Below are 21766 nucleotides of genomic sequence, written 5' to 3' on the forward strand. Positions count from 1 at the left end.
CTGTTTCCTTCAGTTTGGTAGATTTTATAATTTAAGAGATAAAAACGAATATACTTTCGCAATTATTATATTAGTTGGGATGTATGATTTTATGCAGTTATTTCTGTGAGCATTCATTAAACTATTAGTCTGCTCCCTCACAGCTTTCGAATTTTACAACGAACTTGTATGCTCTTAATGAATTGAATAATGTACACAAAACAAACGGTAAGTTTTATACAACATTGAATATTATTATATACCTACAAATACGATAACATCTTTCTCCCTCACGGGGTAGACATAGCCAACCATGGCCATATAAACGAATTGAGATTCATATAGTGACAAGTTACTAGCCCATTACCTAAAAGAAGAATCTCTTCGAAAAAAAAAATAATTTATAATATTTAGTGCCATACATGCGCTTCGACCGCATCTCGAATTACCTCTGTGCTATATAAATCCCATAATATGTGGCACCTCTGTTTTGGATTATATACTCAAACATCAGTTTTATCGCCATAAACAAATATATCATTATGCATTTTCTAAGTTTTCTATGATGATGCGTTTGGTTTTTCATTCGTTCTTTTATTGTCTGTTGTTTAATCTGTCGCTTCATTGATGTCGTTCTCGTCTTCTGTCGTCGCAAACTAGAATCCTTTTGATCTGTAAATTGTGTGATTTGAAGATGTTTTATTATTTGTTTTCTTTCTTTTTCTCCGCCGTCTTCTACAATAAGTTTTACTCTAACCTTTAAATCTTCTATAATTGGTCTAGGACCCTAAGGAAGGTAAATGTCGAACCACATCTTGATATAACTATTGGCGCGTTATAGATCCAGAATCGTTTTGTAATGATGTGTTACAAAGAATTGATTCATTTTATTGCTAGGTGAGTGGTTATGCCAGAAGGATGCCGTCGTCGTCGCGGTCGAGGGGCTCCGGGCGCGGGCCGGACGGCGCGCCACGGGCCCAAGTCATAGCGCCCATGTCGGAGCGGCAACAGTTGGCCCTAGTGATGCAGATGTCATCGCAAGATGCTCCTCCAGGTTAGATGCGTTTTGAAAGGTGTGATACTTCTACTGTGATAGCATTAAATCTGACTTCCCGCCAATTTCGCATTTAGCCGCTCCGACTCCAGCTGAAGAGAGGAAGCGCACAAGGCAGCAAAGAAATGAACGAGGAGAGACACCACTGCACGTAGCTGCCATCAAGGGAGATCATGATCAAGTCAAAAAGCTACTGGATCAAGGTCAAGATCCAGATGTGCCTGATTTTGCTGGTAAGAAATCTTTAATTTTCGTTAATTAATATTATACAAATTGGATATGTTTGTAGTTACTTTTCATTTCTCTAAGCACATTGATTCATAATTCTTTTAAATTTTTATTGTTCATCAACACTGAACATCGGCAAAATTGGCTATTGATTGGCCTATAGGTACATGATACTGCTCAATTTAATTGTTGTTATATGTATAATTAGGTATTTAGCTAGATGAATGTGGCCTGTAGATGTGGTGTATATTGAAACGAGCATGACTTCAAGGCTAAGGGTTCCGTAATATGTTATCAAAATTTATATTTTCTTACTGTCTGAATTTGAACACTATACCATATTAGTTATTGAATAAGTCAGTCATAGATATTTATTTTTAATTTGGTACAATATAGATTATTCTATTTTATCTATGTTATGCATTGGTGGTTGAATGCTTAGGAACTTAATAAAAAAATAATAAGGTGCCCCTTCAAATCCTATCAAAGCCCTGTACCAATGTCTCTTTTCTGTGTTATATGTATAAAGCTCTTTAAGTGATGGGGAAACATTGTAAGGAAACCTGCACATTTAGCCAATTGTTTGTATTAAAGACTTAAGTTTCTTTGCAAAGGTTGCGAAACAAAACAAACAATTTTGCATCTCCAAAACAACCTTCAATCCATGTGGTCACAGAGATGCTATTATCAAAGTTTCTTAGTTGTCTATGTATTTGTTCTCCAATATGTATTACCAGAAGGAATTGAAGTTGCTGAGGAAATATTATGTTGCTGGTAAGAGTATTCTAATGAAGCTCACGGGATAGGTAATGTCAATCTCAATAGTCACAGAAATTAAATACAATAACAATCTGATAAGAGTAGATATTTTAATATGATGTTGAATATGTTCTTATATTAATTCTTAATCATCATTATAATTGTGAATTAGAAATGGAATGGCTTAAATAGCTATTCCATATATAATTTTTATTTTTAAATATATACATAATTATAAAATAATTTTGAAGATGCAATTTACAATTTTGTTATTTTATAGAATAAACCTGATATTGGAAGAATTACACATTCCCACCTCTCAAATGTTATAAAAGAATTTATTTAAATAAATGATCATGATTAATTTCCATCATCATATTTTGCTACTTAGTGCTAGTAGTAGAACCTGTAGTAGTTGTCTTTGAGTGATTAAGTAACATATAAAATAATATTTCATGCTAAAAGGTCGTGAGAGCAATCAAGCAAGAGCCCACCATCTGACACTGTGATGTGACAATAAAACCTGCCTACGCAGAAAGAATTGGCCTTAAAATGATTTTATACATGTGTGTACGGAACCCTTTATATTCGTATTTCTTTTCTCGCTATCATCATTTCTGTCTGCTTGAAAGGCAATGAATGTATGTAGATCTATGTATTTCTCCGGACAAATCCACCTAGATTGATCCAAAGGATCTGTCATGGAAAAATAAAAATATCGAAACCATAGGATGGACTCCACTTCATGAGGCGTGCAGCTACGGTTGGCACCCTGTGGTAGTTGTACTCGTAAACGGTGGTGCCAACGTCAATGCGAAGGGTTTGGACGACGATACGCCACTGCACGACGCTACAACGTCTGGAAACCTTAAAATGGTCAAGTTCCTTGTTGAACATGGGGCTGATCCATTTGTCAAGAATAAAAAGGGGAAAATGCCTTCTGATTACGCTGCACCGGACATCTTTGAATATCTGGAGTCGCTAAAAGGTATGTTCAATTCTATCTTAATTTTAATTCTATGGCGCTTGTTGATGTTAATCAGGGGAAACAGTTTATGTCATTCTATTTTTATTTCTGTGTATTGTTTCCCTGTCCTATTATCTAACGTAGGTTTGTAGTTTTGTGTAACAGAATAATAAAAAAAAATATCAATTATGTAACAACAGTTTTCAAACGAATTAAAATTTTAAATATTTTTCATTATATCAGAAAACTGAACCATATTAGGAATTTCCATGCTTACCTTTATAGAAGTGCGCGGAGTTTTTTAATTTCATTCAAACAAAAAAAAAAACGGGGAAGACCCGGAAGTGAAGGATCAGGGAAATAAATAGGAGACTGCTGTCTGATTTCCATGGCTCTGTTCAACAAACTCACAAAGCCAGAATATGTTATATAGACATATTTATTTTCACTTAAGCAAATGAACTTCCGGGGTACGGATTTATTAAAATCAATATGAGCCGTCGAGGGTATACTTAAGCTTTTCATGGCTTCGGCGAAACTGAAATGGAGAAGTAGAGTTAAAAAACTCTGATAAAAATAAAGTAATTAAATCACACATATCATTAGTACAGAGTCAACTATATAGACACACATACAAAACATCATGACAACAAAAAAAAGTTATATTTTAATCCAGAATATGTAAATGTATTTAATTTCCAGAATGTTAATGTATTTAATTAATTGATGTTAATGTATTTAATTGATTTGCAATGTTTTTTTTATATTTTCTAATATTTTTGGAAGAAAGAGGTCTACACATAATTTTATCATTATAAATAAATATAAATATATACGGGACAAACTACACTGATTGAGTTAGCCTCGAAGTAAGTTCGAAACTTGTGTTACGAGATACTAACTCAACGATACTATATTTTATAATAAATACTTATATAGATAAACATCCAAGACCCAGGCCAATCAGAAAAAGTTCTTTTCTCATCATGCCCTGACCGGGATTCGAACCCGGGACCTCCGGTGTCACAGACAAGCGTACTACCGCTGAGCCACAGAGGCCGTCGTCGTCATTATTTAAATTGTTTAAGGACTCTTTCTCAAAGGAAACATATTGCCCGGTGTGATCCGAGGGCAATTTGTGAATAATTGATTTCCGTATATAAAGATTATTGCAAAAAAAATTATCCAGACACTTGGCAGATGTAGATGTTATTCGGGTTGGTTAAAAAAAAACATATTCTAAATTATAATATAATGCATCATAGTTATATTTTAATATCATACAAACCGCGATTGTCCAAAATTATTTACCGTTATTTACTATTACCCTTTTAACTTGAGTCACTGACAAACATTGTGGTAACAAGTATATTGTAACAACCACTCGCCAAATAATTATTTTTAAATTTCTTAATTTTTTATATGACTTTCACCCCGTGGTCCGACTTGCAAAAGATACCTTAGGCCTTTCACATGCCTCAACTGCAGTGCGAAAAACCTTATTGAAAACAGGCTCTTGGGCAATGCGGACCGCGAATCGAATCGCGGTGTGAAACAACTAAAGACCCTTTTCTGCATACTCTTCAAGAGGTCTTACCAGCCACGGATGAACTCCGCGGCATGTGGATTTCGAAATTTTGTGAGACTTATTATGTTTTTTTTTATGAAACATAATAAGTCTCACAAAATTTCGAGGCCCTCGTGTTGCAAATAAACCCATTTTATGAATTAGTATAATTTTTTTAAATTTAAACTAAACTGTCTGAAGTAAATTGTATTTTAGATTTTATAGGTACCGCTACTACATGATTATTTCTCGTTTATTTAATTTATTTTTATATACATATTGTTTATCCGATAACTTCATCACGTCGTTTGAATATGCCTATAACGAATTACATATATAATAATACAAGTGGTTCTTATTAAAGTAATTAATATAATTTTTCATTTTGATTGAAATTAGAAATGTGCTTACTGAGGTAGGTAATTCGTGGAATGAACATTCTTTCATTTGTGCATCCAACTTAAGCCCGCCCTTTTTTCTTTATGTTGTTCATATTCTTCTTGAACACGTTGACGATTTTGTGTCAGTGGTCAGTGTTTGTATATGTAGAGCGAGTTGTTTTTATTTGCCTGTGATGTGTCTTTTCTATCTGTTCACCTCTTCAATCTCAATGTTTTTGTAAGCGGCCATTAATTAAACCTATCTCCAAGACTGTATAAGTAAGTACCACAATTGCATTTTATCAAATCATCTGTCTCGCAATCTCGTCTGTATCTGAATGAAAGCATTGTGAGGTGTTTTCTATCATTCAATAAATCATCACCATAAACATTCATAATTAGTTGCAACAAGGGTGTTATTGTAACGACTACTTTAGAAATTTCGAACTCAGAGAACTCGCTGTAAACATCTGGCTTCTATTTGTTTAGACGCCCTGAATTTTATTTGATTATTTGTATTTTCGATTCCAGGTATTCTGCCTCGATCGAAACGCAAACGTGTGACGTTTCGTGGTAAATATATAACAATATTTTTATCTTATGCCCTTTTAAAACACTTTTTATACATAGTTAGCCCTAGTTATGTTTATTGCTTGCTGTTCATTCATTTTGCAACTTTGTATAGACAACAAGCACATCAACCTTTGATATTGAATTAGCAAGAATTACGGCGACATCTAACGAATGTCATTCGTCCATGCGAGCCGGCTTGATTTGCTGTTGCCTGTACGCATCGTACTTATGTTAATTTATTTCCAACAAAGTCGTTTTACTCCAGACAACATCTAAGGTATATTTTAGTCTAGTTGTTGTATAATACGCCTTCACAAATCTTTGGTATTGATTGCGTCTAGACAGATTAATATGAAAATAACGTACAGGTCAAGGGCATATTAACAAGGATCTTGTTACCAAGTATGATGTTTGAGGGTGTAGTTAGTACCTATAAATCATTGAAGCGTCTCGACGAAACCCTTTACTGGAGTGCAAAAATAGGTACATTCCGAGTGTGCAAACTTTGCAAGTGTGCGAATTTTTGTGGGCATAGACAGAGTGCAATAATAGAGGGGTATACAATATTATTAATTTTTTTTTATCAAATGGTTCTGTACCACAGTAACACACATAATACACAATTTTAATTATTATTGTCTAATGATCGTCAACCTGGTATTCTTTATAGACATGTACCGCGAAAGTCGTAAGTGATTTCTTTATATTCAAATTAGTTGTGGTTGAGATAAGGTTTATCTTTTAGGTAAATCTAATACTTAAATAATATTTACTAAGAAATGTATTCTCTCGTTCAGATTTCTATTCTATGTTTGGATAATTGTAAAGTTGACGTTACTAAAGAAAATGCTGCAGCGCAGTTTGTTACCGCTTCTTCTGGACTTTAACTTCGGAATCGGCAGTAAACTTAGTTTAAAGTTATTTATTCGATTCGACCAATGTTGTGAAACCACAAGATATGAGAATTATTAGATGAAATGTATTTGAATAGCCCATAGAGGAGCGTCGGTGGTCGAAGCGGTAAGATGTCTGGTCAGAACAAGGTTGCGCATAAAGGCATCGGTTCAAATCCCACCGCGGCCATGTACCAATGACTATTTTCAAAGTTATGTACATTAGTTTGAAAACTAACCTATGAGGAAAAACATCGTAAGGAAACCTGCACATTCAGGCAACTGGATGTGTAACCATATGATCCAATACAGGTTAGGTTCCCCTGCAAAGGTTACGGAGGTCAGATGCAACCAGGACTTTAGCCAGAAAGTAGGATATTTGAATAGTCCCATAATATTGAATAAAAATTTGAATTTCAAGAACACAACTATCACTGGTATTTTGTTTTCTACTCCGTACAAATATCTACCAATCCTAAACGTGAATTTGGGTCGGGTTAATAAAACAAAAATTCATTTAAAATTTATTTTTAATAATTTTAAGTGACTATAATACTTACTAATAACACAGTCCAAGGACAATGTTTATTGAAGTAAAAAAAGTCTAATTGACTAAGGAGGTACTCCTCCTTCTTTGAAGTCCTTTCTACTACATCGTTTACTAATTGATACGTGCGTCGTCAATAGCGAGCGTTTTGTTAATATCACAAACCTCTTCATTTTTATGTGTTCCCTGTGTAACCCATCCACGCAATGCTTCTGGACCCGGGGTCAGGCGTACGACTTTTCTCTCTTTACTTATCCGGTTTTTCGGATTCCCATCATTAAGTAGGTAATTAATCTGAAATTTCAGACAGTGATCGGTGCCTAGGTGAGATTTATCGCATAAAATAATTCCAAGTTTATAAGCCTGTCCCTTAGTATTCTTTTACAACATCCATGGGTAAGAGATGGTGTAGTCCTACAGTCCTTTTATCAGGGATTAAAGATAAATATAACGTATGTTCTTCTCAGTCACAGTTCTCAGTAGATATTCATAATGACTCGGTACGCTTTATGAAGCTTTTCCCCGTTATTTCGTGGAAATCTCAGGTGATTGATTTGCTTTCTTCACTTTTTTAGGCAATATACAAATTGACGATATCTATTTTTAGTTAAAAAGCTCATCCCGCGGGTTCACGGCAACATATCGCTTATTTTCGTATCTCGTAAATACCGCGGGTATAGAACTTTTCCGAAATGAAAAGTACACCAGTGTTGTGCCCAGGATACTAAAGTACCTACCTAAAATGTTAAAAATTCACTAAATTTTTATTTATAGTTTTTTTAGTAATGTTTGAATCTACAAGCAATTTGGCAATTACATTTTGGGGCTCTGATGTCGTTCTTATAACACCTACTTCTACTTATACATTTTTTTATTTTCAGATTAATCCTTTTATTATAAATCTTATTAGTTCAAAGGAGGCATCACGCACATTCGAATTGTTTCATTAACACGTTACATACCCTCCGTGGCAGTCGGTTAAAAATACAACATTTACCTACTAGGTCGTACCTACCTAAATATCAGAACAAAGCAGCTATATGTACCTACGCAGATCTAACAATCAGCATCCATCACGTAACATAAACGCATCGCTTAATCAATGGGTGCGAGCTTGTCAAAAAAGGAAACGGAACGTCGCGTCAAGTTTTCAAAGCAAGTGACATTTTAGTTCAACCGGTCCGGCGTGAACATAGCAACGATTATACCGCGTCCTATACGTTCCGTTCTAACCATTACCCTGTAATTCTTTATCCTAAACAAATAATATTCTTATAAGTTACGAAATGAATTGGTACCATATGTTTTTAATATTGTGTATTTGATCTTTTAAAATATATAAAGTTATTTACAATAGAGTACATATTCATCTTTTTTATAATTATAAAATCATTCAAACACATTTTGTATGTTTTATATTTTATGTGAACTGAAACGTATTGGGGCGTGTTTCTTTAGCTGTAGAGTGATGGCCGCTCCGTAACGCCAACTTCGCTGCGGTCTGTAGACCGATTTAGATAAGATTTTTTTATTGAAAATTCTAGTGAGCAGCAAATAAAAACTAATCAAACTGACCCAAGACGTGAAATGCAAAGGAGGACGCCCTCACACAATAAAGGGGAGTTAAAAGTTTTGTATTTTTACTACATTTTCGGTGAACATTCATTAACGCCACACAGTACACTACGTGCTGTGACCCTTGTGAAGCTAATTATGACCTAACTGACGTGACTATGTGATTATTTGGACAGCGTACCTACTGTACGCTACGTGAACATAATTACTTTAGAACGGTGTGTTGTCGTAGAAATTATAATACCCTGTTGCAAGTAGAGTTAAAGGTAATTGCGTTACTGAGAGTTATTACTGCCTCACACGAATGTCATCTCTAGATGTATACTCATACACATAATTACTACAGCTGATTTTGATGATTGTAATGTATCCTCACAGCTGATGATTATTGTTTTTATTACTAACCTCAATCATGGCTCTTAAAAATGCACTGTGGGTACCTATGTAAATGTGTAATCTTACCTATTTGTATGAAGTTAGTTTGAAGTTTATTTGTTCACTAAGCTCCACAAGGCTACCAAAAAATCAAGTAGGTAGGCTAATACCACTTCTACACTTTAAAAAAACATCAAGCAATTTGCTATGGCTTGTGCTAATTAGAAAATGTGGAGGTGCTGATAAAACATTTATTTTTATTGTTTTATTTTTGGTCAAAACATCTATTGGGATGATGTTAGTAATACCATTTTATTTTTAATATTAAGCATGTTAATTATTATGGACATAATTATATTTCTTTTTATCTTTTTCTGTTAACTTCTGACCTGTTTTAATTGTTGGTCTTATGAAGTTTTTTTTTTTCAATTGACAACAATAATACCAATTTACTTTTATTTTTTTTTGTATTTTCACATGTTTTAGGTATATATAACTTTATTTTTTGTATTATTTTTATTATTCTGTTACACAGTTCAGCTTGATTATCTTGAGTTTCATATAAAAGCCATCAGTAAACACATAAATAAAATAGTGTTACAAGCAAAAATCACACACAGAGGTTTGCACAGCCGGCAAGCCTATTTACCTCCAAAAAAATAATATTAAGACTGATGACATAAAAGAAATGTATATTTTTATTACAGTCTAAATAGCCTGTTACCCCATGGTAAAAGAAAGTGATGTGGTCAAATATTCAACAATTTCCAGTATATAGAAACTAAAACATTTTTATATATATCAAAGTGTATATTACGTTTAATTTTATACTTTGGGTACAATAACTTGGAATATAATTTTACACACAGACAATAACAGTAGAGCGTCTCACGTCGGCCGAGCAAGGGATGACAGCAACAAAAAGGGTTGCAATGCAAACAGCGATAGCAGCAAACGAAACAATATGGAGGGCCTAGCGCAGGGCGATCATTTCGAGGGCAAGGAAACCTCGCAAGAGAAGGGGTCTGCTTCAGAAAACAGGGATGGTGAGTTAATATTCTTCAGTGTTAATTTTCGATAATAGATATTGAATTTTGATTAATATTACATTTAAATAGGTTCTTGAAGTACTTATTTTCTACATTTTCATAATGTAAATAATAAAATAGAATTAGGAAAGCTTATTATCAATGTAGTTTAATTATAAAAATAAAAAAATACTTAAGTATTTTTCAACTACATTTAAGACGGCGCACAACTTAGCAGTGGGGTGGTATCGTCCACCCAGGATGAAGGAAGTGGAAGTTCAAAAAGGACACATGAAGACAATCAGGAGGCTGATGCCGCAGAGGACGATGTTTCAAAAAGAAAGAAACGGAAAGACAATGACGACAAAGAGCCCATGGGAAAACCAGCCCCTGTAGCGAGGGGCGGACCAGGAAGGTACGCATGATTTGTCAATACTAAATTCAAAAATATACAAAGAAACCTACACAATAAGTAATAGTAATACATGTTTCTTGTTAGGGTACTAACTGGTAGTAAGCCTCCTGGTCCAGCAAGCAAGACAGGAGCTTCCCCGTTGGGCAAAAGTGGCGGTAATCAAGGCAGCAGCAAGGGAGCAGGCTCCTCAGGGAAGGGTAGTCAGCAATCGCAGGGGAAAGGTTCGGGGTCGAAAGGCAGTTCACAAGGCTCTCACCAGGTAAATAAGTGAAAGAAAACTGTACTTTTCAGAAAGTAAACACAGCTTTATATAAAAGTATTATTATGTCATCGAAAGGTATAGTTTTCATAATTTGCGCATGGGAAAACAAGAATGTTTATTATGTTATTTTATTGTCAACATAGGGAAAGTCCTCTGGATCAAAGGGAGCGTCATCGCAATCCGGCAAACAAGACAGGAAGAGCCCTGTTGCTAGTCCGAAGCCAAATCAAAACAAAGACTGTGGGGATGGAGATGGAGACGATCACAAGGCTCCAGAGTTGAGCGCGCCCAAGGTCCCGCCTCTGAAGATCGTGATACCAGGCGGCAGCGGATCCGGCGGTCGCGAACAAGAGGGTGAAGGTTTGTCGATATTCGCATGATCTGTTCGCACCAAATGTACTCGAGGGGCGAAATATGAATCAGTACGATGTTTCTCGTAATTGGCAATTCTGCTGTGTTGTTAATCTTCAGATTTCTCCTATTACTCTTACCTATACTTATGCAATGCTATGTCTGGCCGTCTGAATCAATCTGCCATCTTAACCTACTTGTTGTTGATTCGATGTCCTTATTTCGACCAAGCTTCATTCGACTTTTGATTTTGAATTCAAAATTATACAACGAAACGAGAAACAGTGCCTCTTTGCATGTATTATGCCTTGAGATGCACCTCAGTGTTATACCTATATACCTATACTAATATTATAAAGCTGAAGAGTTTGTTTGTTTGAACGCGCTAATCTCAGGAACTACTGGTTCGAATTGAAAAAAGATATTTCCGTTGAATAGACCATTTATCGAGGAAGGCTTTAGGCTATATAACAGCACGCCGCAACTATAAGGAGCAAAGAAATAATAGAATATGTGAAAAAAAAACGGGAAAAATTATTCATCCTTGAGGGCTTCAATGATGCCCAAAATAACTATTCCACGCGGACGGAGTCGCGGGCACAGCTAGTTAATGATAAATTGTAAGTTATTAATGTTGGATGAATGTGGATGTAATTTAGAAGGATGAACTAATGATAGGTGGTACAGGTCAGAGAGGAAGCGGGAAGGGTCGCGGCAGTGTGTCCACGTTGCCGTACGTTATCCCGTGTACGAGCGCCGACGCGGGACAGACGTCGGACAGCTCTGACGGCACTGTAGAAGAGAAGCGGCCCGTCGACACCGGCAAGGTAAACACGTTGTACAAAGCCCCTTATCGCCTCTCACAAATGGGCAGCTTTTTGTTATAGTGCTCGCCATGTAGGTATGTATATCTAATAATTTATTATAATAGCAAAGCTTTTTTGTAACAATCTTTTAAGATATTTCTTTCTCCCAAGAAAAAATTTCTTCAACTGTACAGCAATTGTTTTAAGGCTTGTCTATAAAGCCTTTGCAGACCACAGCCAAAAAAAAATTAAATGGTTGAGGTCTTTTAAAATTACGACACCTTGATTTCAATCGTACGTTCGTCCTTTACGTGGCGCGCACTATAGATGTTACAAATATGTAAGCAAGGTGGTTGAATCATACTAACTCACCAATTAACAATAACATGCCAGATAGCCGCAAGTAGTTTACATCCTGATATCTATCGTCAATCGTGCATTATTCTAGCATTCGTGGAGATATCAGTTTATTGAAAAAGTATTTTTCCTCCGAAGGCTGGGCAAAGAGTCCTCCGTTCGCACAGGACGAATGACGGAGAGAAGGACAAGGAACGGACGTCCCCTCAGACAGGGACGGACAGTCGATCCGGATCAGGGCAGAATCAGTCTTCTTTGAATTCCAACAAGAGCCCGCCACCTTCGGGCTCTGTAAGTTCGCTTTGAGATTCCACATTATAGGGTAGAGTGAAGCCCGGCAATCACGACGCTTCAATATTAGAATATTATTTTAATCAAAACAATGGCCAAATAAGGAAACAATATAGAAATAGTTTAACTGTTTATCACGAGTGGCAGGCACAACAGATAAATAAACTATTTATTATCAGGGTAATATTTACAAGGTAGAGGGGATAATTTGATAAAAATCAATATCCTCTTAGATCAACTTATTTGGCAATTGATATATCTTGTTATTTCCGATAGGCATTTTTATGATTGACCTGATAATAATCAAATGTGCAATAGGTATATGCACCTGATAATAACCAAATGTGAATTAATTGTTATGTAGACCTATATGACACATTTTCAATTAAACTAGATTAAAATGATTTGCTATTCAATTAATTGTGAGAAACCTTTTCATATAAAAGTAGAGCATGATAGTATGTCGTGCCGGCCGGGCTAAACATCAGTTGCATACTAAAGTTTATTATGTAATGTTACTGCTGCAGAAAAGTGATGGCTCTGGCAAAAAGAACGTAAGTCCTTTGACATTGTTGTGTATATTTCCTGTAACCTGTATCCTATACTAGCTAATGACCTCGTCGAGCATGGATGTTGTACTCTTGCTGTTAGTAGGACTGTAAGGCTGAGTTGTGGGCTATCGGGTTACTTATTGACTGTTGTCTCGTTGTTCAAGGCCCAGGACGGCGACCATCCGTCAACGTCTTCGGGGAGCCGATCAGAGAATGGTAAGGAAATTTATTAAAAGTAAGACTCTGCCCTCCGACCACACTTAGAACTTAGGCGGAACGCAATTGAACTTCGATAGGTCTGCTATAGTCTACCCTTTCAGCCATCGTGGTGCAGAATGTACTAACGACGGCATTAGATACTGAAATCGGGTCACAAAAGTACGCACTCCCAATTGTAACATTGTTGCGCGTGCGCACATAGTAACTTGGAGTATAACCACGACGAGATGCGCATGCAAATTTCTTCAAATATCGTATATGTCCTCAATATTTCAGAAGCATCTTAATTCTAATCTTATTTATTACAACATACTGTATATGAAATGTATTTTTTGTGTGTTTATTTTAGCTGGAGCGTCAGTAGAACTCCACCCTAGAAAGAGGAAGATCAAAGCCTCCAAAGACCATTCCCGTGGTGAATCATCCAAGAACGAATCGGCTTCGGAAACCAGCAGTGCGGCCCACAACGTTACCCATTCGAATCCGTATCAAATGTATATACACATACGGAAACAGGTAAGTTAATCCATATTCATAAATGTTGGAAATCTGTTTGCTTATCTGGCTTTTGTGCCACGGGGTATAAAGGGTAGGTGTTATAAGAGTTAATGAAACTTTTTCCCAACTACACATGTTGAGAATACTCTGCCTGATGGATGAGACTTCCTACTTTATACAGATAGTACATAAAAAATACATGCTTCGTTTTTTCAACACATGTAATATGATTTTTCAGATTGATCGCCGTCAGAGAGCTTTGTTCCCGGTGAAGCCCAAACCACCAAAGGACTTCAACAAGTATTTGATGAATAGATGCACATATACACTACAAAGCAACGTTAATCCTGAGCCCGCAGTCGAAATTCCCATTAATTTGCCACAACAAATGGTGAATGAATTTATGACACAGGAAAAAGAAAGGCAAGAATTTTTTTTATTGTAATTTTTTGTATTCCTTATTAATTTTGTTTTTTTATAAACTTGTTATAAACATTTCTTTTTCAGAACTCGCCTGCGTATCCAACATCTAGTAGAAAAGGAGAAACTTGTGCTAGCCGTCGAACAAGAAATACTTCGCGTTCACGGGCGCGCCGAACGCGCTGTGGCAAATCAGGTCTGAATCAACATTTATGATAGCTTTTATGTACAGCTGATGTGATATCCTTAACGTAAGTCCATTTTTTCCTTCGTATACCTTCGGAGTCGACCAAAAAAGAACACTAAGGTCCTTGGCTTTAAAAATGCAAGTATGAAGATAGTAGCTGTCTGTAAAAACTTCAGTCAAATGTTTTAAACAATCCATTTTTTCCTTCGTATACCTTCGGAGTCGACCAAAAAAGAACACTAAGGTCCTTGGCTTTAAAAATGCAAGTATGAAGATAGTAGCTGTCTGTAAAAACTTCAGTCAAATGTTTTAAACAATTTTTAAACAAAGTGGTAAATTATCCACTTTCAACGCTAAGAGATGCGTACTCTCTCTTACTCTTATTTTTAACAAAATTAACGCGCCGCCTTGCGATCAAATAGCGCCTACTGTATTATAACTGTATTTTTTGTTGCAGGCTCTTCCTTTCTCTGTGTGTACAATGCTGCGTGACAAAGAAGTGTATAATGTATTGGCTCCAGAGCAGGAGGAAAAACGCAATGCGCAGCGCTCCCGGTGTAACGGCAGACAGATCAACTCGTGGCTACAAGAAGTGGACGATAAATGGGAGAAGATCAAAGTAATTATGGATATCCTTTTCTACTTTGATCTAAAGTGCTGGTCGTCCATAGCTATAAAACGTAATATGATGCGCAAGTGGTATTTGTACTAAATTGTTTTTTGTTAATTCTAGTGTGAAAAGTAAAAATGAATATATTACCAAACATTAGTCTGTTAAAATTTTACATGACTAAAAAAATAGTAATATGGTAATTTGTTTTTTGCAGGAAGGGATGCTTCGACGGCAGCACACGGAAGCAGAGACGTTACACGCAGTCCAGACGATGGGGTGGGAGTGGAAGCTGAAGGAATTGGGCATCTGTGATTACAAGACGACGCCCAAAATAGACCCATCGCATGTGCCACAAATTCACGTGTCGAATTTTGACTTGCCCGCTTGAATTTTCAGTTCATATTGCCTGTGTTAATGTAACGTCAGTCCTAACCGACTGGCATAATCTGAACTATTTTTTAGTTGTGTGAAATGTGATCTAAATCTCTATTATAACATCAATTGGTGATACGACTCAAGCGGAGCTACAAAATTGGATTATAAAACTCTAAATTTTTCGACCTCGGTCGAGCCTTTATTCTCCCGCGCCCCGTCTCCCGGCAACCCGTGATTCTGGACTATATGCCAAACTTTTTATCTTTTGTTTTATGAATCATTCGTTTTCGGGAGGTGGACGTAAAAAAAAATTAAAGTCCATGGCTGACGTTTTAGTCTCTAATATGGGTTTATTTGTTACACCATATTTTTGCTGTGCCGTTTCACTTTTAAGCGATTTTTTTTAGTTTGTCCAAATTATTTATATATTTTTTTCAATCTTTAAAATATAATTTATGTATTTGACATAAAACATTTTTTTTTCAATCTTTAAAATAGAATTTATTTATTTGACATAAAATTTATTTCACCATTTCAATTTTAGTGTCCTCGGATTATTATACCATGGCGAAAAAAAATGTGTATTATTTTTTCGCATTATATTATTGTATACATTTTATTTGTGAACTTGTAAGTTTTAAAATATATTTTTATCTCTTAATGTGATTTAGATAAGGTTTGAGATGTTAAGAAAAAACAGGGATGTATGTAATAATAGGCACACAATAATTGAAAATTCAATTTATTTTTATATTTGGAATAGAATTGAATGCAAAAATAATATTATATATTATTTTATTAATAATGTTACTACTTTCAAACAATGGACTGACTTTGTAATTAAATACTTTCATTATTAAATAAGGACAATTTGAGTTCGCGACGTTCACAGCTAACGTTTATACCTAATGATCGATTTAATTTTATTAATTTAATATTGACTATTTGTTATAATAGTTGGTTATATTTATAATTTTAATAATGTAACGTGTGAAAGCATGTTAAGATACCTTATTAAATTATGCGCCCGCGGCATACTTATAATGATCTATTAATTTTTTATTATTTTAATATTGACATTATTTGTTATAATATTGGTTATGTAAATATATTTTTTTTAAATTTGGAACCATGTTAAGGTCATAAGAAAGAAAGGATTGTGTGCCCAAGTAAATTGAATCAAATCAACTAACTTCAATTTAGTGTGATTCATAAGTATTTCTGTGATATTTATGATTCGCTTCTGCCTTAATATTATAAATTAGTAACTCTAAATGAATAAAGGGCGATTGATAACAAGTCTTAGGGCACCTACTGGGCGTCATACGAGCGCTGACGCTCGAAAGTCTCACAGTGGACTTAACCTAAATTAGAGTTACTAATTTATTACTGAGTTAATTTTAATTTGCAGTGTAATTTTAAGTGTATAATTTGGAATATTATACTAAGAAATATGATTAGATCTCACTAAAAAGACTGTTTTATTCTGGTCAACCTAAAATAATGCCATCCCCATATCCTCGATAAGGGTGTAACCCAAACTCTGGTCCCATTCGCTGGTCGTCTTGTAGTTTTAGCACGCAATCTATCCATCCCAACTAATATAAATGCGAAAGCGAGTTTATTTGTTACCATTTTTTGTAGGCGGCGTTTAATTCGTTGCATTTTATAGATTCACGCGGGCGAAGCTGCTAGTATATATTTAAAAGTACAAGGTGTTACTAAAGAAACAAGCTTTTAAGAAATTTTATTTGCTTTGTTATCTCGTAGTAGTAATAAGATAATTTATTTTCAATTCCTGAAGGCCCTGAACGTATAAACGTTTCCATTCTTTTCGCCCCGAAAAGAATGATGTTTTCAAACAACAATTACAAAATACAGACTATACTTATGTAGTAACTAACCCTACAACTTTGGGGATCCATTAATGATGATTCCAGGAAATCTCTTTGTACGCCCCTAGGGAGTAACCTACATGTCAAATTTCAAGTTGCTCTCTAGATGTCCCTAGCGGTTTGGACTGTTCGTTGTTTGTCAGTTACACAGTTACTGAAGAGTTTTATAATTAGTTGATGTCTATTCTGATAATTATGTCTTACGAAGCCTACAATCATTTTACTTTCCAATAACTTTAATTGAAACATGTTCACATATTGTCTATTGTCTTATGAGTACCTACTACCTATCGCCTACTATCGTGATAAGTAGGTTTAAAAGGGCTTTATAAAGTACGTACACATTTCATGAAGATTGGTTCATATTAAACCAATGTATATGAATTCAGATTTCTTTGGTCCAGGTTTCTCATTCCAGTTTCCATTATTATCTAGTAAATCAAATATTTTGTAAGTAATAACTAATATAGGATACACTTTATTTATTATTATTTATATTAACTACAAAAAAACTAATTCTATATCAGTGGTAACTTCTTGACAAAGTAGCGATGCCACATGACTCCAGTGAAGGCTGATAGACAGAACCATGTGACCACATACGACATGTGTTCGTTCCTGAGGGTCACACGAGTCTGGTTGGGGATGGGCCAGCCTTCAGGGGGTTCTGCTGTGCCACGGGCATCCAGCCAAACAGGATCGCAGCCTATATATTCACTCATCTGTTCTAAATCTCTGAAACAAGTCATGAAATGATAAAAACGCTTTGCTGTTGACGTGTAGTTTAATATCTATGTAGCACTACATATTACGGAGAAGCGTTTGCCTGCGGCTTGGCTCGCGCACCATGTTGTTTCTCGCAAATATTACGCGCATATAGCTTTTTCCTTCGTACGCCCAATGGCACCTGGTTTCCCGTTCTCGTGGAAATTTTAGAAAATTCTCTAAATGCTCTCTACACGAATAATACACACTGAATTCGAAACTTAACCGCGTTAGTAACAGCCTTGCTGATTATTTTTTATTATTTAGCATTTATAGAAATTGGACCTCCCACAGATTTATTATCAAAATCTCAAATCACCCCTATAATATTCGATAGGAGTTATTTACCTACCTGTAATACCATGACCCATTTGCCGGATTATTTTTTGGCATAAATGGTGCTCTTTTCTCTGTAAGTCTCACGAGACCGACAAGCTCGACAGGACCTTTCAACAATGATTGTCCCCTTTTTTCTTTAGGACGCAGCTTTTGAGGTACCCACCCCCTATTTATTAAAATTACTTTCCTGAAAACCAAATTTGTATTATTACTAAGTATTTTTCCAACAAGTATTTCCAATTAGTCATCGTCTCGGTTGCATAATGTGGTTGCCTCAACGGTCAAGATTAGGAATAAATCTGTTAGCAGCTTATATTATGAAGCTATGCCTCTTTATGATTCGGGTAATATTAAATTATTCTAAACCCCACAGCACCAGAACTTTTTATGGTATACATACTCTTTTATTTCATTCTCAGTACTAATTCTAATATGTGTAAACCTTTGAAAATTGTTCAAGTAGTGGCAAACAGAAATGGGTATGGATGTGGACTATTTTTGTGTTCTGTGTAGTTTTTGTAACTACTAAAACAAAAACTTAAAAGACAAACTTGCCCAGTGTCTTCCAGCTGAAATGGTGTGATGACCAGCCACCCTTGGTTCTTTTTAGGATCGGATACCAAAGAGCCAGGTCTTGCAACACCTGTTTCAGTTTCAATAAGAGCCCTTGGTCCAATGCACATCTCTTTATCATGCAGAAATTCTCCTCTTACCTTCACTGGTCTGTACTCAAGATCTTTCAACATTTCCAAACTATAATAAAAGGAAAAAAACTAAGAAAATAGATGTTACCTAAAGTTTTATAGTAAAGTCAACATATAACATTATTAATGTGTAAATACACAAGTATGTACTATTAAAAATATGAAACTATTACCCTTCTCTTCTCACCAAAGTTATAATAATATGTGAAAAATAATTAGGTGTACATTATAATTATTAAACTAAAGAAATAAATAATGTGGGTAGGTAGTTATTGATTTACTTACTCAGTTGGCATGTCTATTGGATTAGAGTTTGCTTTAGCATGCAAAATATCAATAAGCTCTAGTTTCCATTTTAATCTATAAATTTGCCAACAGCCGAGCCCAAAGGAAGTCACAGGCATGGCCTAGAAAGTTTAAAATAATATTTAGCATGTAGGTACATAGAAATATTCTCAGGTCGGGTCTCTCCATCCCGGGCTCCTTTTCAAAGAGGTGAGGATGTAATCTGGCCTAATGCTATAATGAAGAAGTTTGATGTTATACAAAAAAGTGTTTTAAGAGACAGGTTTATGAGAAACTCTTAGACGTGTAAAAATAACAAAGATGGAAAATTATAGCTTATTACATATGAAGAGTCTTACCAACAACACCCATTTTAATATATCCTGTGGTTCCTTCTTTTTGAGGTGATGGGACCTTAGCATTTGAACAACATTGCTGTGATGGCACCGCGTTGAATTCACGAAAACAATTTTTGTGTTACTTTTAAACGCATTCAGATTTTGCGTTACTTTGTGCAGACTTCGAAACATTGTGATTTAACCCAAAATCTAAGCGTAATTTGTATTTTAATATACCTACTTATGTTACTTTTAAAATTTTTTAAATAAACTCTATCCGTCCTAAATCCCAATTCAATGCCAAGCCAAGTCAACTACCTAACAACATTCTCTTTCGTCTCATTCACAAAATTTCACAACCAAACCAAATCCAACCTACCTCCCTTTTGTTATTTAATATGCCGATATAACACTTAGAAGTGGGTGTTATAAATCATAGATCGTTTGCACAACGTTGTGTCTACCCGACAACCCTAACGTTGTGGCAGATTTTGACAACGATCAAATTCAATATTGACTCCCGTCGTGGCATCGTTTGCAGAGAAATAAGAACATGAAAGGAACAAACAAAAATATGCATCATACGCTTGGGTAAAGTATGAAGTTAATTTTATTTTGATACATACATATAATATCGTCTATCCCTTACAGGGTAGACAGAGTCAACAGTTTTAAAAAGACTGAAAGACGACGTCTAAAAGTAGAATCCCAAGTATTTTAGCCTATTCCTTAGTCACCTTTCATGACATCTATGGGACAGAATTAGATAGGTCCTATTCTAAAGTACCGGAAACCATACGGCATTTTATTTTCGTACATATTCACATATTATGCCGGTATACATGCTTAAAGTCGTCACGATACGCGCAATGACAGCAACAAATAACGCTATATTATCACAACCACTTAGTTTTACTACCTCGTTACAACTCTGAAACGAATTTCTTGTGAGATAATACCTTAGAAATTGTACTAAATCAGTTTTAACCCATTCATTATAGTTGTTGATTGTCAAATAGATCGTTTTCAAAATAAACGGCGTGGACAACGTTGTGAACCGTTTGCAACGTTTCGTTATGTTATGTATAAACGCGCAATGACACATAACTAAATACTTGTCAATTTGACGTTTAAATAAGGGCCACAATCCACTCTGTGCGACTTGCCTAATGTGCACAGTGCCTATGCCTAAAATGTGCTTTTAATGTAATGGACTTGTCGACAGCAGATTGAGTAGCCAAATTAAACACTCTAAAATCTCTTAGAAATAAATAAATATAAATAACTGCAGCCAGCTTACTTACGGTAAACAGTAAGTAAGCTGGCTGCAGTACGCGTGGCTTGCTCATGCAGGCTGGCTAATGATATTGTGTTAGCGGATTCAGGACTCGGGAGGGATAGAAGCTAAATGTGGCAAGTAGGTATAGGCTCTGGAATGCTCTTCCGGAAATGATTAGGAGAGCTCCTAGTCGCTCTGCGTTCGAACATGCTGTGAATGGGTTCTTTCTTCGGCAGATCAATAATGGGTCATCCTAATTTGATATTTTATGTATGCATATGTATTTATAATGTATATTATGTATCTTGTATGTATTTATGCCTTTTTTTTTGTTATTTACATCAGATGGTATGTGTGGTAGTGATATAATTGAAAGGAGAGTGAACGCGGGGAACATGGTGAATGGAGCTTTGCATACCTTTATGAGCAGTCAGCAACTGTCCAAAAAGGCTCGACTGGCTGTGCATAAGGGCGTGTTGGTCCCGACATTAATGTATGTAAGTTAAAGTTGGGTATGGCAAAAGAAGCACGAAAGTAGAATAAATGCAGTGGAAATGAGAGCGTTAAGGAGTATGATCGGTGTGAAATTGAGTGACCTGATAAGGAACAGCGTGATAAGGGAATGTTGTGATGTAAAAGAAGTTGTAGTTACAGGAATAGAAAAGGGTATGTTAAGATGGTTTGGTCATGTGGAGAGGATGAATGAAAGCAGTTTGACTAAGCAAATTAACAAGGAGAGTGTGGAGGGAAAGGTCGGAGTGGGAAGGAAGGTAGACGAACGTATCTTGATCAAATTGAGGACGTCCTGGCAAAGTGTCAGGTCAGATATTGTGGCAAGTGGAAAGATGTAGTCTGTGCCTACCCTTCCGGGAAAGAGGCGTGATTTTATGT

The 21766-nt window shown here is 35.6% G+C and overlaps 2 protein-coding genes across 10 annotated transcripts; one reads left to right on the plus strand and one right to left on the minus strand.

The window, feature by feature from the left end:
- The first annotated feature begins 591 nt into the window (after positions 1 to 591).
- LOC106133909 (ankyrin repeat domain-containing protein 11) lies at positions 592 to 16744 on the plus strand. 8 transcript variants are annotated; one of them, XM_013333766.2, is made up of 17 exons: positions 592 to 775; positions 877 to 1033; positions 1111 to 1266; positions 2751 to 3008; positions 5466 to 5507; positions 9767 to 9943; positions 10145 to 10340; positions 10425 to 10599; positions 10746 to 10962; positions 11632 to 11780; positions 12255 to 12407; positions 13123 to 13174; positions 13527 to 13693; positions 13914 to 14098; positions 14183 to 14291; positions 14740 to 14901; positions 15110 to 16744. In XM_013333766.2, exons 2-17 carry the CDS (start codon positions 898 to 900, stop codon positions 15281 to 15283), a joined length of 2508 nt encoding a protein of 835 aa, XP_013189220.1. In that variant the 5' UTR covers positions 592 to 775; positions 877 to 897; the 3' UTR covers positions 15284 to 16744. The 8 variants fall into 8 exon arrangements, with proteins under 8 accessions (XP_013189220.1, XP_013189222.1, XP_013189221.1 ...); XM_013333768.2 differs by having other exon boundaries at positions 11641 to 11780; XM_013333767.2 differs by having other exon boundaries at positions 10746 to 10956.
- LOC106133911 (surfeit locus protein 1) lies at positions 16156 to 20079 on the minus strand. Of its 2 annotated transcripts, none has more exons than XM_060953595.1 (5): positions 19976 to 20079; positions 19259 to 19380; positions 18825 to 19022; positions 18283 to 18456; positions 16156 to 17900 (listed from the first exon to the last, which is right to left on the minus strand). In XM_060953595.1, exons 2-5 carry the CDS (start codon positions 19375 to 19377, stop codon positions 17684 to 17686), a joined length of 708 nt encoding a protein of 235 aa, XP_060809578.1. In that variant the 5' UTR covers positions 19378 to 19380; positions 19976 to 20079; the 3' UTR covers positions 16156 to 17683. The 2 variants fall into 2 exon arrangements, with proteins under 2 accessions (XP_060809578.1, XP_013189228.1); XM_013333774.2 differs by having other exon boundaries at positions 19618 to 20020.
- Positions 20080 to 21766: the final 1687 nt, after the last annotated feature.

This window comes from Amyelois transitella, chromosome Z, assembly GCF_032362555.1.
Source record: "Amyelois transitella isolate CPQ chromosome Z, ilAmyTran1.1, whole genome shotgun sequence".
Taxonomy (NCBI): Eukaryota; Metazoa; Arthropoda; class Insecta; order Lepidoptera; family Pyralidae; genus Amyelois; species Amyelois transitella.

Bases quoted from the DNA above. Each gene is read 5' to 3' on its own strand.
- LOC106133909 (XM_013333766.2), top strand. From the start codon at position 898: ATGCCGTCGTCGTCGCGGTCGAGGGGCTCCGGGCGCGGGCCGGACGGC. The intron at 1,034-1,110 runs GTTAGATGCGTT...TTTCGCATTTAG, and splicing joins ATCGCAAGATGCTCCTCCAG to CCGCTCCGACTCCAGCTGAA. The intron at 10,341-10,424 runs GTACGCATGATT...GTTTCTTGTTAG, and splicing joins GCGAGGGGCGGACCAGGAAG to GGTACTAACTGGTAGTAAGC.
- LOC106133911 (XM_013333774.2), bottom strand. From the start codon at position 19,788: ATGTTTCGAAGTCTGCACAAAGTAACGCAAAATCTGAATGCGTTTAAA. The intron at 19,023-19,258 runs GTAAGTAAATCA...CTTTTATTATAG, and splicing joins CCAATAGACATGCCAACTGA to TTTGGAAATGTTGAAAGATC. The intron at 17,901-18,282 runs GTAGGTAAATAA...GACTTGTTTCAG, and splicing joins AATGGGTCATGGTATTACAG to AGATTTAGAACAGATGAGTG.